The sequence below is a fragment of the Siniperca chuatsi genome, linkage group LG14 (genome assembly GCF_020085105.1).
Source record: "Siniperca chuatsi isolate FFG_IHB_CAS linkage group LG14, ASM2008510v1, whole genome shotgun sequence".
NCBI classification, from domain to species: domain Eukaryota; kingdom Metazoa; phylum Chordata; class Actinopteri; order Centrarchiformes; family Sinipercidae; genus Siniperca; species Siniperca chuatsi.
In genome coordinates, this window is record NC_058055.1 from 13480770 (window position 1) to 13499430 (window position 18661).

The following is an 18661-nucleotide window of genomic DNA, read 5'->3' on the forward strand; positions in this document are numbered from 1 at the left end:
TTACCTTATTGAAAATAAAAATAAATTACTGTACATCAGAATACCCAGGGAAGCTATTGTATGCATTTATACTGAAATATTAGTAAAGAACAGACAACCACTATAGCATTATGGTGCATATAATTTCTTCTCTAAGGTCTTGTTTTATTCAAATGGCCTCCTCAACTATTTTGGAAAAATTGGACTCACTTAAAGAAAGTTCCTAACACCAAGCAATTTGACTTACAGGTATTTTGTGCAAGAGTGTTATTTTGCAGTGCTCTACAAAATACTACAAAGTCCTACATAGCCTACTTTTGAAAGCTTCCATCAGCTTCCTCTTGGCCCCTAATAGATTCAGAAAAATCAGGCTGTCACCCTGCCTGCTTTCTGTTCACACTCTGTCATTTAATTAACACATTAAAAAAAAAGTTCTATAATTCGTTATTGAATTTGAATGAGGGACTAATTTCGGTCATGCATGTCTTATCCTGTTTATTCTGGATAATCCACAGACATCAATGTTTACAGTTTTCATCGGGAACTGTTTTCTACCCATGAGAGAAATTGTGAAAACTGTCAAGAGGTTTGTCACCAAATATCCCCATTGTAGCCTACAGTATGGCTAACTCTTAGTACATACCATAAACAGTAGTTTAAGTTCGTGAGGATGATGCTTTATTTTGAAAAATTTAGACAGGAAGTCTTCTGTTCCGTAACATGAGCACTGTAGTGGCTTTCGCACTGTATCACTAATACTGCCAACGCTGGAAACTACAAAGTTACCACAGGAAACTGATATTTTTAAGATTCATGCGTATTCATGGGGGGTAAGAATAAACAGCGAACTAAAGGAAATGTTCGGGTATGTACCAATTTCTAAAAAGTTAACGTACAGGGTTAAAGTAAGATTGCTAGCAACAAACCCGAGCACAAGCTAATGCAACGTGAAACTTCATGTTAACAGCTAACACTACATGTGGCTGTGTTGTCTCAACTGTTTCATAACCACGACGTTTCCGTCTGGCTTACTTCACTGCTTTTATTTTCTATAATCATGCGTTTCTCTCCCGCTAATAGCCGTCCAGTAGCGGTCGAGCTGCAGAGGTACTGACCCGGGAGGGTGGTGTCATCCCGGGGTTTGTGGGCTTCGACTCAACGGTCACTTCGGAGCTGAGTTATGTCCCCGCTGTCCACGGCGCGGAAGAGATAGACAACCTGGTCGATCCAGATTTCCGCCTTGTGCTCAGGAAACTCTCGAAGAGGGATGTTGTCACCAGACTGAAAGTTAGTTTAAACGTGAACGTGGTCTTCTATGCAACCATATACAACAGACAAGTACCATACATATATTAAACATATCTGCTACAACCTTAAAACAGCATAAAATACAGTATACATGAAACATGAAAAATGTCTCACTGGGTATATAGAAGTCACCCCAGGGTGCTTTTTGGTCCAGGTGTGTGTCTTGATGCTGTGTACTCTTCTCAGGCTGTGCAGGACTTTGGGTCCATGTGTCAGGAACGGGATGCTGAAGAGGTTAAAGGGGTCCTGCCATACTGGCCCAGGATTTACTGCAAAATATCAGTGGTGAGCTGGTCATTCACCACATATTTCATGAAATGCCTTTTTTGTATCAATGTCACATTACTTTCAACATTGTAGAAATAGTACATAATCAGTCCCATCCTACCTAACAAATGAAAGTCAACAGAAAATGTATTAAATTAATGATGGGGAATATCTTTGAAGGTTGCCTGGAACCACACTCATATTAAGGAAGACATTGGACTTTAATGTGTGTGAGGTGTTGTCTACATTAGGAGAACTTATCTTTATCATTGTGTCTGTCAGGACCATGATCGCCGGATCAGGGAGGCCACCCAGCAGGCCTTTGAGCAGCTGGTGCTGAAAGTGCGTCGTAGCTTGGCCCCGTTTCTGAAGAGCTTGATGGGCCACTGGATTCTGTCCCAGTGTGACACTTACACACCTGCAGCCTCTGCTGCGTGCCAGGCCTTCCAGGCTGCTTTCTCACCCACCAAGCAGCCTGAGGCTCTCAGCTTCTGCAAGGATGAGATCCTCAATGTGAGTAATAGTGGTGGCTTTAGAGCGGACAAGGGGATTTATGCTGTAATCTAATGAGCTAAATGTAACTTTAAATTGATGTTGCTTTTATATTGCAGGTACTTCAGGATATTTTGTTAAAGGAAACGGCAGACACACTAAGCGATCCACAGTAAGTTAACAGTTTAATTCATTGTAGCCTCTGTGTGCATTCTTCTCACTGTGTAGGCACAATGACAATATATTCTGTCAGTATCACTGGTTCCCTCTGTTCTCTAGAAGTGTGACAGAGGAGGAGAGAGAAGCCAAATATTTGCGCATGCTGACCAGTTCTCTGTTGGGGGTGAAGAGACTGCTCTTCCTGCTGCTCCAGGATGACAGAACGGCCCTGGAGCAAAGACTAGCAGATCTTGTTAACTCTGGGAAGTTCTGGAAGTTCAGCAAACACAAGACACCACAGGTACTGGCACTGATTAGGACTTGAATTTCATATATTCATCATAAAATCTTGAGTGGATTTTGAGTTTGCATAGATTGGGAGGGATACTATGTGAGATCTATGTGTATGCATAAGCCCACTGTAAAGAAGAAATCAGGTTCCCTTAGTGACTTTTTGAGTAAAGCTTAAAAATAAAGTATCTGAATTTATCTTTGATTTTATGGAATTTATCTTAGGTGCGCTTGTTACCTTGGCTACGTTTACATGTAAAGGCAACATGTCAAGGAGAAAATGGTTTTATCCTATAAAGTTAACTAATTCTTTTTAGTTTATATTTTATTGTAGAAAAGGTTTCAGTCGTACTGAGTGTCCAGTGTCCAGATGACTACGACTGAAACCTTTTCTACGATAGAACACTCCTGGACGAATGAGGGACTACACTGTCTTATTTTGAAGAGTTTATATTTTGTTAACCAATCTGTCCCGCATGTACACTTGAGTTGACTATAACATAAAATGATAAAACTGTGTGAGAAGTTAAAATTTTATATATATATATATATATATATATATATATAATACATAGTTTGTGCTGCCAAATGAAGATATGTTCCTAATTACTACTGTGTTTCTCCACAGGTGCGAGGGGCCTTTTTCGAGATGGCGTGTGCTCTGTGTGAGTTCACTCCAGAACTGGTCCAGGCTGAAGCAGCACGACTCTGCCCTGCTGTTCTCCTCAGCATTGACGACACAGATCCTGTAGTGCTGCCACCTGTGTGGGAGGCTGTTCTACACGTTGTGTCTACGATCCCTGTAAGCTTGTGTTTAAAGGATGACCTCACATATACAGTAATATTAATGCCATTATATTGTCAGGTGTTTTGTAATGTTGTCTACCCTCTATGTTACTACATTAGACTTAATAAGTAGTGCAAGGAGGAGTTATATTAACCAGCACTAGTCACAAATGTGTAGATACTGATGTAGATGTGTTTCATTTGTGTATTTATTTTTTTTCATTTTTTTAGGTACCAACTTATAGCTAAGTACCATCTAATCTTAGATTTTCCATTTCCTATTTCAGGATTGCTGGACACATGTGAATGCCAAGAAGGGCTTCTTACCTAAACTTTGGGCTTTACTAAAAGAGGGTGGCAAAGGTATGGCTAAAGCACTCCACCCTAATCTAATGCCGCTCCTAAGCAAACTGCCCCAAGAGGTCACCGATCCGACCTTGGACTTCTACACTACCTTCTTCACTTCATTCATACAAGGGTAATTTGTTTCTGTGTGTGCATGTATGTACGCTTGTACTGGGTAATAATTCAATATTATCAATTATTGAATTTCAAGGGAACTATATTGTGACAATATGCTCATATTGTGTTATTGTTTTAGAAAATTCTGTTGGTCAAATTAATGATTGTATGCACATTTTAATAATAATTAATAATTTGAAGACATTTTCCTAATGTAGTCCATAACACAGTTCATTGCACTGAGCAGTAATTTGATTATTTTGTATGTGATTTTTGCATACATGTACCATATCTTCAGATATATTGATATAAAATTATACACATATTGCTCTTGTTATAAGTTATAAATCATAATTCCTGTATCACACTCTATAACCTTAAGTGTCTGTGTGTTTGTCTCAGTCTGTCTAGTGAGCGTGCAGTGACAAGCCCATCGGAAAGTGCAGTTATAGTGACTTCTGCTGTTGAGTGCTTGAGGTACTGCATACTGCACAATACAGAAGAAAAGAAGGGTCAGGAAAAAATACGGATTATGCTTATTTCACAGCAGGTGGGATCACACAGTCGCACATTCTTTTCCAATCATGTCAGATTTACTTAATTCCCTACCTTTCTTACATTGTTTTGTTGTTTGTCTTTTTGTAGCTCCTACCACTGCTAGAAAAGGCTCTCGGAAATCCCTCCCTTCAGAATGGGCCTCTTTTCCTTTTGGTCACTGAAATGGTCGTTTCCTGGGAGATTAGGGCAGGTTTACATAGTGATGATGAAGCAAATGACAGCAAGGTTGTCTTTCAAGGGCTACTGGCAGACTTCTGGGAGGGGCTTGGTCTTTTGTTAGTGCGTTGTGCCGACAATGAAGAAGCAGATCCACAGGCTTTGGAAGGGGTAGCCACCTTGCTGCAAGTGAGTTTGGTTTTGGGGAATCTCTGGTACAGCAGATCAATATCACTGTTAGAGCCATTCATGTCTTAAAAAGTGGCCAAAGTGAAACAGAAAACATAATGAAAATAATAAATAAATCTATTCTCACTTTCTTCTATGTCTCCAGGTAATGCGTTACCCTGAGAGAGTAAAAACAAAGCACGTCCGGAAGAAGATATCTGTCAAGATATGTTTCTCTAAGCCAGAGGACAATGAGAAAACTGAAGTTGAGGGGGATGGTGTTGAGAAGCCTGTGCAGACAGTGTCGGAGCTTGTGAACGATAAGGCATTTAGGTCCCCACAGACCCAGCATTTTGAGGATGTAGTGTGCCAGCTGGCACAACTGTGCCTGGTTCATGTGAATGAGAAAAACTCGGAGAGACATCTTGTTTTCCTCTCCCTTCTCCTGCGGTCTTTCCACACACAGAGGGTCTTCAGTGTAAGTCATATTGTCAGATTACAGATGAAAGTGTATTTCAATGTCAGTTGTTTTTATCTTTGTAAGGCATTCTGTGAGTTTAAGCAGTTCTGGTCAACTAATCTACAGGATTTTTACGAACCATGAATTTTTCTTTGTAATGGCCAAATCTGTGAAAAAAATATGTACAGTATAAAATCTTGTGGTACACTTGTTAAGTATTTGCAATTTTTAATTAATGGGCTTAAACATGCAAAAACAGTGGTATGGTCCTTTTGGATTAAATAATGGACAGTGTTAAGTTTTTAACAGCTTACAATTCCTTACAATTGACTTTTTCCCTGAACTGTGCATGTCTTAGACATTGGTCGAATTGGATGATAAAATAACAAAGGACGGTGAGCAGCGGGACGAGGTGAATATGAAAAATCCAGCAATGCAGTTCCTGCTGGAGCGGGTGGTGGTGTGGCTGGCTGAGAAGGGGTGCAGAAACACTGATCACCTGGTGGAGATGGTCTTCAGCTCCCTCTACTGCTGCAGCCGGCAGGAGACCACCCGCGTCCTCAACCACATCACCACGGTAACATAAGATGCAGATGTCATAACGTGATTCACGTCTTTTATGTGCAGCGTGATGATCCCTCTTTTGTCGTAGGTTCAACTCTAATTTTGCTGTTCTTTCTTTGCTGACATTCATGCTCTGCACTCTGCTTTCTAGATGGATTTACAGTGGGGAATTATCCTGCAAATTATACAGAGGGTATGTGTCATTCTGTTTACACAGACTTTTATCAAAGTGTGTTATCTACCTATACATAAATTTTACACTGTTATAAATGTCTGTGCTACTCTGCTATCCGTCCTGTCAGGCATGTGTAGATCCTGAGACTCTTAAGAGCTGTAATGATTGGCTGAAAGGTTCAGTTCTGGGCGAGCAACTCCTGGAATTGACTGAGGAGCTGTGCAAGGTGGGACGCAGTTCTTCCAGTTCTACCTTTTCTACGAGCAACCACAGTTGGACGCTTATCAGCCTGGTCCTCTCTCAGCACCACAACAATGGTGAACACAAACACACCAGCAAATATTTTTTTACAGTTTTTGTCGATGTATAGAAAAGTACCTTTTTGCTGGACTCTTGATGTTTTGTGATTTTCTTATCAGTCACCAAACTATATAATCATCTTTTTGATCTGTTTTTACCCACGCAGAGCCTCTGATAGGAGAGGTGTACATGGAGAAGATCTTAGAGGAGCTCCACACCACTCTGTCTGAGACCAAGAGTCTGTCAGATGCAGGCAACATGGAGCCACTCATCTCCTTCATCTGTGATGTGGCCTCCACATTCTTCTCTTCTGTACAAGACTGTCTTCTACTACCCTCGGCTGAGGAGCTCTTGCTCACTGTCTTTCAGCTCACCGCCCAAGATCAAACACACACTCACCTGTCTGGTAGGTACTCACACATTGCACAAACATATATTGTATACGTATCAGGTAAGCTAAATGACTCATTTGTGTTGATATCGCTTTGAAAGACTCACTTTTAGATAAGCTGAGGAAAGTGTGTGTAGCTGGGGTCCAGTCATTGGTCCAACATTCTGAATATGAGGTCAAGGAAGGTGGTTTCCTGCACAGTGCAGCGCTTTGGGTGACAAACCAACTACTCACCGTCTCTCTGGACGTTAAAAGGTAACAAAACACCTTCCTCTGATGTGGTTTTTAAAAACCCAAGTGGGTTTGTCAGTAGTCCTTCCCCAAATTTGGGCCTGTTCAATTCATCAGTGCAACCATATCTAAAGAATCTGTCTGAATCTGTCGTGCTTCTAGCTAACTCTTCTTGGTGATATGTTTTAGTTTGCAGGTTCTAGTTCTGGCTGTACAGAGCCTAGTGGAGACAATCATCTCTGTCTGCAATCAAGACTCCCCCCTCCTCGTCCAGTTCCTTTCCCAATTGACACCCAGCCAGACAGAATGGACAAGAATCAGACAAGCCTTACCTCCTCAGGTGAGCCAGCTAATCCATCATCCTTACTCAAGGAAAAGAACTAATTCAGGCACTACTTTTACATTGGTTATGAAGAACTTGCTAGGGAAGGATTCTGCTTTAATTAAATCCTCCACACGAAACACTTGACATTCATGAGTTGTTCTTCCCCTTATTTCTGTCCCTGTAGTGGGTCAAAAACCCCTTACTGTCCAGCCGTCACCGAGGAGTTTGCGAAAAACCCTCCAAAGACATCTGGATGGTTAGGGTGTCATCTTGGCTGCCAGCCCACCTATGTGCCTGTGCCCTGGTGGGGAGGGTGACCCGGACGGTTGCATTCATACCTCGTGACCAAAAGGAGGCAGAATGTCCTTCCCACCTGCCAAACCTTAAGTACACAGGTACACACACACATACACACACAGGATGTGAACAAAATTTTTCTGTGACATTTTTTTCTCTGTATGTCAATCTATGATGCTTTTTAATATATGTTTGTATATGTATGCTTTTCTTTGGCAGTTTCAGAACTGTTGTTTGCACTGCAGTGGTGTAAGGAGGTAGAGTACAGCCCTACTATAGTGTCTGCCTATCATAGCGTGCTGACTGACTGGGGGCTGTCAGATGGATTCCACAGCCAGGTTCCAAAGAAAGATCTGCTGGAGACACTCTACTCACGGTGAGCTCATTGATTTTTGACAAAAAAGAAATGAATTTAGTACTCTGCAGAGTAGACCGAAACAAACCCACACAAGATTAACACATGATTTTCTACAGCTTTCAGTCTCCTGGATCCATGGAGCCTCTTCTAAAGACATGGGTCTTATTAATTTGTTGGACTAAACATTATCTGACAATCAATAAAAATAGCTGTTTACAAAAAAAGAACTTTAATAATAATTAAAGAAATTTAATAAATGTATCGGCTTCTGAAGAAACAAGACAAAAGTCATCAGCTCTGATTTTTATGCACGTTTATTTTAAGGCAATTATTTGAAACAATATCCACTATATATATGTCTATTGTATTGTTACCCTGTAGGTCAGTGGAGGATGGAGGTCTATGGTCTCTGACTCTAGAAAACTACATCCACACCAACAACTTGGCAGCCACTCACAGTGCAACCGTGAGGAAGCTTTATGGCAGTGCAGACAGGTTTGTTAATGTATTTTTTTTTAAATACTTTTAATTTCACATTCACATCTGTTATGTGACCAATGTTACCATTGTGTTGTATATTGAAAATTGTCTGTGTTTGGTCAGGTTGTTCCCAGTGTCTCGAAGCAAAATGAGCACTCTCCAGGTGCTCTGCCCCACCATGACCAAAGAAGACAGAGAAACTCTCATTGCTCTGGCTACTGCCGGAATAATCAACTGGCAAGAGAATGACAGTGAGAATACAAACATAAACACACACACATAAATGCATTTTGGACTTGAACCAAACATTAATACATTTGGGCTTTTTGTCACAGATGTGTATGGGTGTCTGGCAGTGCTGCTGTGCTGTCTTAAAGCCAACACACAAGTAGAGGAGGAGGTTGTGCAGGCTATCCTGGCCACCGTGATGGAGTGGAGGAACAGCAAGGAGGACTGGTTCCACTTCGGCAGGTAATGCAATTACGCAAACAATGCAAACATTTTCGTTTGTTATATCTCTTGACTGACTGATCAAATTTAGATATTTTCTACTTATATATCTACATTTGTCACATCTTTGTATTTCAGTGACCTGTCTAAAGCAACTGCAGAACAGTTGAACCTTACTGTGGAGATGATGCGTTTCCTGTCCTGGCTGGTGGCTCATCGTCCAACAGTTCTTGGGGGCAGCCAGTGGGACTTCTTGCTCTGCTCTATGTTAGCCTGGTTGGAGGTGAGACATAGATCATACATATTGTATTGTTTTGTGACTTTGAGGTCAGACGCCAGGGTCAGCTACAGAGTAGTGCCTCCAAGAGCTGGCAAGGATTCAGTTTCACGACACTGGAGCAGAATGGATGCACCCTCTCATGGGGTGTTGAACTCAGGTATTTGTATCATCAAGAGTACTCACTATGGTTGGTTGGTTATACATTTTCAGCAACTTTAGCTCTTTATTTATAGCTTGCATCTGCTGTCCCTAACTATCTTTGATTGTATTTGTTTGCTTCTAATCTCAGACTGCCAGCGAAAATGTGAGCAGTCTATGGAACCCATGGGTGCAGCTGTTCGTGTGTGAGAACGCTGCATTGATAGTAAACCTGAACCAGTTCTTCACATCATCTTTGCCCGATGAACTGGAGAAGCTGCCGGCAGAACTGGCTGGTGAATGGACAGACTTCTTTGTGGAAGGAATCTACAACCTGCTGTTGCCTCTGCCTATCAATATCACAGGTGCGTGTGTGGATTTTATTTTAGGAGGTTATGATACAATCTCTGGGAAACAAGCCTACTCTGAAAAGTCAAGCACGAAAACCTACCTAATACTTGTTGCTTTTCATTTAGCATGTCACCAGGTATTATGGTAGTTGCTAAATGAAGAACATTTACACATTTGTGTCCCAAACGTGTCATTGCAATATACAAGCAGTTAAGGCAAATTTATCATATGTTTGTTGTCTAAATGCAGAAGCCTTCACTGAACCGGATGACCCTGTGTTCCCTTTGGCGGTACTGCAGTCAGTTGGCATGGCTCTGACATATGTGCCTGTGCAGCAGCTAAAACAGAACTCCCTGCCACCACGGTTCATAGCGGACCAGAATACAAACCTGCCAGAGCCCCTCCAGACGCTTCTCAACACTTTCTGTCCCCTGCTGCTGTTTAAGGCCAGGCCTCTGCAGATCACTGTCTACCACTTGTTAGAAAAGTAAGGATTATGTTTGAGAGTGTGTATCTGTGCGCAAATGTAGGTAACTTTTCACCTAACCTGAGATCTTAAGGGCCCTGCAGGAGGTTGGGAATATAAAACAAAAGAAAAATGAACATACTTACTTATTGTCAATACAGGGTCATGCCTCAGCTGCCTGAGTGTGATGGAGAGGGAGACAACAACAAGTCTGATGATGATAGAGATGAGCCATGTCTGTAAGTCGATGGGGGAGATCATATTATTGTGGGTTTTACACATATGTGATAGTTAATGGATTCTTGGTATTGTCACATGAATTCTTACAGTACTAGACAAAAATATTTTTGGACTTTTCTGTTTATTTTTTGTGTTCAGTTCTCCTCCAGCATCTCTGATGGCCATCCTGTCAACCTGTGAGGAACTGTGTGATAGTATCCTGGCAGGGATTCAAGTGGGAGAGTTTGCTGTGGTCCAGCCTCTCAGTGTGGAGTACTCCTGCATCCTGGGGTACTTGCTGGCCTGGAAGCTGCTCCTCACTTTTTTCAAATCCTCACCCTCCCATGTGAGTCTTGATAAGTCCTGTCCTCAGATGATCAGAAATGTGGTAGTTTGTGTATGAGAGTGTATACAAGCAAACCGATTTATAAGAGTGTGCTTTGATGTCTGAGAAGAGTAATGTTGATATCAAAAGTATTGTCACAGTATTGACTGCTCTTCTGATTTATCTCTAGCTGCGTGCCCATTATGCCCAGTATCTTAAGAGAAGCTGCTCCCTTAACAAGCTCCTCCTTCACCTCTTCAAACTGATGCCTGAGAACCCCCTCTACCCAGGCCAGGGGACAGAAACAAAGGAGACCAAAACCTTCTTTACAGAGAGCTTGTCTCTGTCTGTTGACAGTAAGTAGCACACACACCTACCCGACTTCTTTATGTGGCTGTGAAATGTAAACAAGCTTAGATTTCCCCTCTTGTGTTTCTTGTCTGCAGAAAGTGAGAGTGTTGAGTGGGAGCTCCCTCATCTGGCTTGCAGTGTGTACTACAGCACAGTGCAGGACCTGCCTGCCATGGTGCGGCTGTGGTGGAACAGCCAGGAGAAGAGAGTGAGCGCAGCCGTGGAGAAGTTCACTATTAAATACGTCAGTCCTGTTCTCTCAGCCCAGGAGATCTCATCTGTCCACGCCAGCACTCAGATGTTTGACAGCATGACTGTAAGTAAGCAAATACTGTACATTGCTCTGTGTGTGTATCTACAACTACAACTTTTACTAGTTTTAGGTTACTTACTGTAATGAAACATGTTTTGGGATGTGCCACTTCCTTGATAATCCCAGCATACCTGATCTTTGCGTTCCTCCTGTATAATCTGATAGATCATCTCCAGGAAATTGCACAAAGGCAAAAGGTGTATTTACTTATTTATTTATCTTATTGCCCCAGGTAAAAGCCCGCTCAGCAGCGCGGGAGGTGATTGCTACCTATTCTGTGGATGATATCTTCATCGAGTTGGTGATTCAGCTACCACAGAACTACCCTCTAGGCTCGATCACTGTAGAGAGTGGGAGGCGCGTGGGCGTTGCAGTACAGCAGTGGAGGAACTGGATGTTGCAACTGAGCACCTACCTCACACATCAGGTAGAAACACAAACACACAATTGAATCAATATAAACGCAAGATGTCGTAAGTAGCATCTGTTCCTCAACCTGAAGGATTGTAGCCAGATTACAGTATATCCCTACCAGTGATGTTTTTTTTTGAGCAATACAGGCCAAGAGGGCGGTGAAGATGCTTTCTTTTCAAGGATCAGCAAAGAAAAAGAGGATGAAACAATTACAGAAAAATGTAAATGTGTGTTTGTGTCTTCAGAATGGCAGTATAATGGAGGGCCTAGCTCTGTGGAAGAACAATGTGGACAAGCGTTTCGAGGGAATAGAGGATTGTATGATCTGCTTCTCTGTTATCCACGGCTCCAACTACTCCCTGCCCAAGAAGGCTTGCCGAACCTGCAAAAAGAAATTCCACTCAGCGTGTTTGGTGAGAGTTATTTGTCAAGATCATATTACATCCAGTAGTGGGCTGTCAAGATCAGTGCCTTCTCTACCGATGTTAAAAAGAACTAATTACATTGGTAAACTTTGAGCATATTTAAAAAAAAATCTTTGATCAATCATCATAACAGAGAGAACAATAGCACTGGCAACAAACTGTAGTTTGTCTGTATATGCGTAATCTGGAACAATGATGTTTTATGAGGATTTTTCCTTTTACTGGAACCTAATTGAAGGCATAATTCATAAATCCACTGCCCACTATTGGTTGTCACATACACTTTCCGTGTTACATCTCACAAATACCATATACAATTTAATGCATGACCACATAGAATTTAAAGTGAACATCCTTGACAATGTTTAGTTGTTGTCTTTTACATTTATTTATTTATTTTTTTCATCTTTCTACAGTACAAATGGTTCACATCCAGCAACAAGTCCACCTGCCCGCTGTGCAGAGAAACCTTCTTCTAACATACAGTCTGTTGATCATGGCTAAAAGGTTGACAGTTCTTCGGTCAACCAGGACTAGATCGGTTGTGATTACATGAATAGAGTTATTAAGAAACTCATCTATATTAACTTCTAATTTATAGACACAATATGGGTTGAAATTCTCTCATATTGTTTGGTTCAGAAAATCATGTTTCATGTGCTCAGTGGAAGTCTGAACTAATGTACAGTAAAATCTAGTGATAATTGTAATTGCCCATATTCAGTAGCATGGGTTAATAAGCTGTCAACAGTTTAATACCAGTGCTTTACTGTACTCTAAATGGGCAGAATCAGTAGCTCCCTGCTGATGTTTTTCTGTTAGTAATAAGTTTTTATCTTTAGGCACTGTCGTACATAAGCACCTGTTGAAATTAGTCATTTTACAAACTTTAAAAAAGATGGTCTAAGTATTGCAATGCCCAGGACAGGCTTCACAAATATTTCCTAATATTTAGGAGTGTAAAGAGATAATGTCTGATTAGTGACATGCCTTATACCATTATGACATGGTGAGATCACCTATGAAAAGCAGGAAAGGGAACTTCTTTAAGGTTTAGTTTTTACATTTCAAAATGCCAGTGCTCACAAATATCAAAACCTAATGATATGCATCGTCTCCTGATGCCTGCATACAGCTGTAAATGATGCTGGAAAGTAAATAAAATACAACTGAATGGATATTATTAATGGATGCAATTTGTCTTTGATTGAACACTTAGAACAGGGGTCAAACAAAGCATACACATTATCACTGGAATGTGTACTTGAACCTTCATGCATGTTTTACACCGCATACAAATATTTTTGACTGCCCATCTGAATGTGATAGACTTCAGCAAGCAATGTCAAAGTTTATAGATGTGTGTATGTGTGAGTGTATATCAATTACCATCTGTTATGACTCATTACATATAATAGTTTGTAATGGCTTTGTATAACAACACTAAAGGCTGATCTGGCAGCCCTACAGGATGTTACAGTTAACAGACAGAGTACAGAACGAAGTACAGTGCATACATTTTCCCGATGACTGAGCTGTGTAATACAGAACAATGCATATGCAGGGATATATAAATGTGGCACAAAGACTGCTCATGCATATTTTTACTTTGTGCATACACAGATTTTTACTCTAGAGTCTACACAGTTTTATACATCTGGCCCCAGGTGTATTGTTATGTCATGACCTATTAAATTCCTTTGCCAAAGCTAGCCTCTTTTATACGTTAATGGCAATCATCATCTAGGATTTTGCAGTTTCCAGGGCTTAATTCTGTAACTATAAAGACTTAATGATCACAAAAGAAACAAACTGAAAAAATGTATGCGTAGCTTATAGGATAAACCTGTTGGGACTTAACACATGGTTGGAGATTTGATTCTAACTGGGGCCAGCTCTCTCTCTCTCTGCTAAAAACGAACAAGTGGCTATATAAAGCTATATAGGTCAACAAATATGACATTTAAGATATGCCGTCACTTTATCTTAGATAACTTTATTCAAAGTCAACTGTAATGAAGCCCGAGTGCTTCCATGAACTGTTAGGTTAACCTGAGCCTCCAATTACAGTTATATGGTATTTCCATACAACTATTACTGTAAGTTAACCTGTGCTAGTTTCCAAGAAAAGACTGTAATTAGCCTCAGCCTGTGACTGCTGGCACCAGTCTCCCAAGCTCATTTATCTTGGGTCCACCTCCTCCTCATGTTAAATAATTTATCTGTTTAATGGAGGCTTGCTCTCATCACAGTAGTTCCTATGGAATTAATTATGACAGATTAAGCATGATCAATGAATTAATCCCTATCATTTGGTCTGCCGTCTATGTGTGTGTGCAAGCATGTGTGCACTTGTAATTCATTATTGCAGTCAAAATGTATCAATACATACAGCCAGCATCCATCATCATCTGCCCTTGACCTTTTTAATAGCCATTGATCTGTTTGCCAAGCATAAATATTTATACTGAAATCCCCTTCTCTCACAAGTTTTGACACACACACACTCACACGGACAGCCTCAAATCGTATTGCTCATTATCTGCTAGATTAAGCAGTGGTGTAGATGTTATGAACTACAGTACAGTCTGTTCAGCCTGTTCTTTTCTTAATATGGGTCAATCCTTACCAGAAGATGGCAGCATAAGCACAAGACACGGTTGTGAGGAATACAACTACTATTTGAGGAGATGTGTACATATTAACCTGAAAGAAAAGGGATTACTGATCTGGACTATCGAGGGAGATTAAATTACCTACAAAGATCAGATTTTTATTGTTACATTTTCTGTCTCATTTAGATTTCCAGACAAATCGTTTTTTATTTCATCCAAATAATTAATGTGGAATTTAGAAAGGGAATTAATAAGGGATCCCACAGGGATTATTAATGTGCCATCTTTAATTACTCAAATGAATTTGATGAATAAATTCACTCACAATACTGGAACCTATTTGATATGACAGTTGGAGACCCGGATTAAATGTTGCTAACATACTTGACTATGAGGATATAAATAGTTTTCTACCGATGGGTGCCAGTCAACATGGAAATCAGTGATTTAAACCATTCTGAAAATAGCTGAAAACAGATCAGTAATATTGAAAATGTAATGTCAGTTTATACACTCGAATATACAGCTTTTGAGTGTCCTTAAACAGACTCAACTGACTACAAAGAAACTGAATTTGTTTAATAATTGAATATAACCAAAGGATCAAAAATCAAATAGTGATTTATGTGCTTTGCAGAATTGGCGTTGATCAGGTGATTTAACGTAACGTTTCTCCCTCCTGAATTCTGAAAGTGCTTGCGATGCCATCCATCCATTAGCCATCCTACACTGACCCTCTTGCATGAAACTGCTGTACTAGTACTAGCTAATTAGCAGCCAACCTGTCTACAACCAGTCAGTTCACTGGCCTTTCTGGCCTTTGAACCTGATTGGTGGAGCTTTGGTTACTTCATAATTAGCCAGGCCTAGATAGCTCTCATTTAGCTCTCCCTGACCCATTTGTGAGCCTATTAGCATTCCAAGCCATTTGTAGGAGGCTGGTCCCAGCCCAATCACACCACTCCTCAACACTGCAGGCAACTGCTCAGCTCTGGAAATGGCTTTGAATTAGTCTGTCTGCTTGTGTGTGTGTTTTGTGCACGTGCATGTGCCTATCAGTATGACTCTGCTGATATTAGTTCTATTGAAATGAATCCCACACAGTCATTTTATTTGCCACTGTGTAGCCAGTCTCCTTCATCTCCTCCATCTCTCTCTCTGTGCCTCCCTCCCATGTTCCAAATCATATAGCACACTGTATGAAATTACACACAGCATACAATCAATATCTGAATTTGTTGAATGTAATGGGAATTCATCGGGTTCATGCATCCTAAACCAAAGCAGGGAACTTTATAATTTTATCTGTGCTATTTTCTCAACTGCACCCAAAAGCAAAATAATCAATTTTATTAACATTTGCTGTTTTCATGTAATGAACATAATAAACAATGATTATTGACCTCCATCTATTGGCTCCTAGACATGCATTTGTATTAGTCATTATGGCTGGGAAAGACTGCCTGGTCTGCCACAGTTTAAATCTACTGTTATTACTCTGTCATCACGTACAGGCCTTTTATGGTTTTCTATTACTGCTGCCATGTTATAGCAGCAATGGAGGAAACCAAAGACCAGGTGGCTGAGTGTGCTGTTTTCAAAAGACCCTGGCTGTCATTCAGAACCACAGTGAGTAGATTTAAAGAGAAAATTCGATATTTTAAGATTATAGAAATGAAAAAGAGCAAGTCAATAAAGAATAGAACATGCATGCAATATCATTTTGTCAGAATATGTGATAACAGTAAAAAGAAGAATTGTAAGGTCTTGTCTAGTTTTATCTAGAAATGGTTTCAGTAGTCATGTGTACATCGTCTATTTGTATGACTATTAGAAACATATATTTTTATCATTTTATGATATAACATTTTATCAGATTAACAGCAAAGAGACTAAATCCACTCACTATCTTAGAATCATTTTTTGAAAGTGCATTTAAAGCCCAATTGAACTAACTCTTTTCCATGATGAAACTTATCAGCTCAAGGGGCAATGCATGGCAAAGGGCTATTTAAGTATTCTGAAGCACTGCTTAAGTTCACAGTCAAGCACCAGCAGCACAAGTCTGCCTGCAAATAACACTGGCGGGGTACTTTTTGTCCTACCAGAGAACCTTATGTAGCTTCAGTCAGCCAACCCCAAAGAGGGGCCCTAGTCTACATGGAAATAACTGCACATGAGAAGCATAAAAGGAATCTGAGCATGACCGAATCCTTTTAAATACAACTAGGACAAACACAAGTGGTACTTCCTGAATATTTTAGGTTGTGTGTGTGTGTTAACTCCAGCACATGAGCTAAACAGAGGCAGGGAATAGGGACAGCAAGGCTTCACACTTCTGGCAATAGCTCATTCTGAGTTCATTCTGCAGTTGTTATACAAAGTAGCAGGGCTGGATCTACTATGACTCACAGTGCAGATGTAGCAATTAGGCACGAAGAGTTCACAAAAGACAGACCACTATCACGCCTCATTCTCTAAATTTAGAGAAACCCACCATATATTGTACAAATGCTCTATATTTTGTGATAGCGGCTAAGAAAATGGACTTCTGTACCCTGTGGCAAAATTGGATTTACTCTTCTATTTAAATGGCCACGCTGTTTCTGAGAGGTTGGTGTTTCCATAGCTAAGCCTAAGGGTGTAGAGGCACCATGCTGTAAAGTAACCAGACATTAAACATATAGCATAGGATACTCCACTGAGTAGAGGAAAACACTGCACTTAGCTCACCAAAATCATACTCTGCATTTAAATCCAACATTTTGATAATTTTTTCCATCATGAAAGCTTGTCACATTCCATTTTTACTTACACACATTTAAGAAGTTGTTGTTGTTTAAGGAGCAAACTACAAACTTGTAACAGCTATATTTTTAGCCAAGCTAGCATTGTGGCTCTAGGGATGGCAGGTCAGTCTACCACTTAAATATTTTATCAACTATGTTATCAACATACATGGCTAACATTTTCTAATTAGCAAATGTTAGCATGCTAACACACTAAACTAAGATGGTGGACATGGTAACCATTATCCGCAAAGCATCAAGCTTTTTGTAAGCATGTTAGCATGCTGACATTAGCAATGAGCTGTTAGCAATGAGCTGCTTCAAAGAGCTGCTAGCATGGCTGTAGACTCTTTGTCTTTTTCTAGCAAAAAACAGATTTTTTTGCATCTTTTGTATCACTCTAAGAAACAGACACTCAAACAAAACTTGTCATTTTCTCACTTTGACGTTAAGGTTTCCCTGATATCTTTGCTGACATCATTCAGAGAGATAGAGTATAAGTTTACATTTTCTAGTTAGTGGACTCTCTGGACTCTCTGCTTCAGCTGTAGCATTTACTGTGGTGAGTATATCAAAATCTGATCGAGGCTGGTTCTGCTTGTTCGCATCAATCATCAGAATGGCTCAGCTGATAAACAAGTATACAGCGTGATAGCCTATTGCCCTGTGCTGTGCCACAAACTGAGTGAGAAAGCTTCAGATCCTTGAAGTTTTACACAATTAGGTAAATCCTAATTGGCAATTACTTTGATTTGTAATCCTAAAGGTATTTAATGAGCTCATTTAATGGTGCCATGGAGCATGATAGAGTATGGTAATTAGTTTTTATAAGAAGTGTAAAAATCAAGGTGTGCTTGTGAGGTGGGTGGTGCCCCGTATTCGCCAAGCTATTATGGGGCATTAAGAGAGTTACAAGTACAAAAGAAGTTAAGGAAAGATTCTCGAAACCCCAGCTGTAGTCCTTTGGATAAAAATAGACACACATGGAGTTTTGAAGTGAGATGTTTTGGCGCTGGCAGCCCTCTTCTTAATGATCATCCCCTGATGATAATGTGTTTATGTACATCCGTCTTCAAGGGTAAAACTAAAAGGTAAAAAAAGTCACACAGCTACCCTTGCAGCTTTTTTTTACAGCTGTAAAAGTGGACGTCTCACTCTCCAGTTCTAACAAGGTCGGAGCTGTCAGGAAAGAGTGAGGCCGGGGAGCTAATATACTCAGGCCAGGAGGAAGAGTCATCCCTCATACACACAGCAGACGGAGGACTGGAGGAGAGGAGGGAGGAACAGTGTGAGACCGAGAAAAGAACGGAGATGAGTG

The 18661-nt window shown here is 40.4% G+C and overlaps 1 protein-coding gene across 1 annotated transcript; it reads left to right on the forward strand.

The window, feature by feature from the left end:
• Positions 1–674: 674 nt before the first annotated feature.
• ltn1 (listerin E3 ubiquitin protein ligase 1) lies at positions 675–13122 on the forward strand. Its single transcript, XM_044222982.1, has 32 exons — positions 675–844; positions 1060–1266; positions 1474–1572; positions 1837–2067; positions 2166–2218; positions 2326–2506; positions 3125–3298; positions 3570–3760; positions 4147–4294; positions 4390–4647; positions 4793–5104; positions 5445–5663; positions 5802–5843; positions 5953–6142; positions 6292–6531; positions 6618–6771; positions 6937–7087; positions 7257–7467; positions 7589–7745; positions 8109–8222; positions 8331–8458; positions 8543–8678; positions 8796–8940; positions 9227–9440; positions 9676–9913; positions 10054–10131; positions 10271–10457; positions 10627–10792; positions 10883–11103; positions 11333–11527; positions 11760–11927; positions 12356–13122. Exons 1-32 carry the CDS (start codon positions 803–805, stop codon positions 12416–12418), a joined length of 5313 nt encoding a protein of 1770 aa, XP_044078917.1. The 5' UTR covers positions 675–802; the 3' UTR covers positions 12419–13122.
• The last annotated feature ends 5539 nt before the right edge of the window (positions 13123–18661 follow it).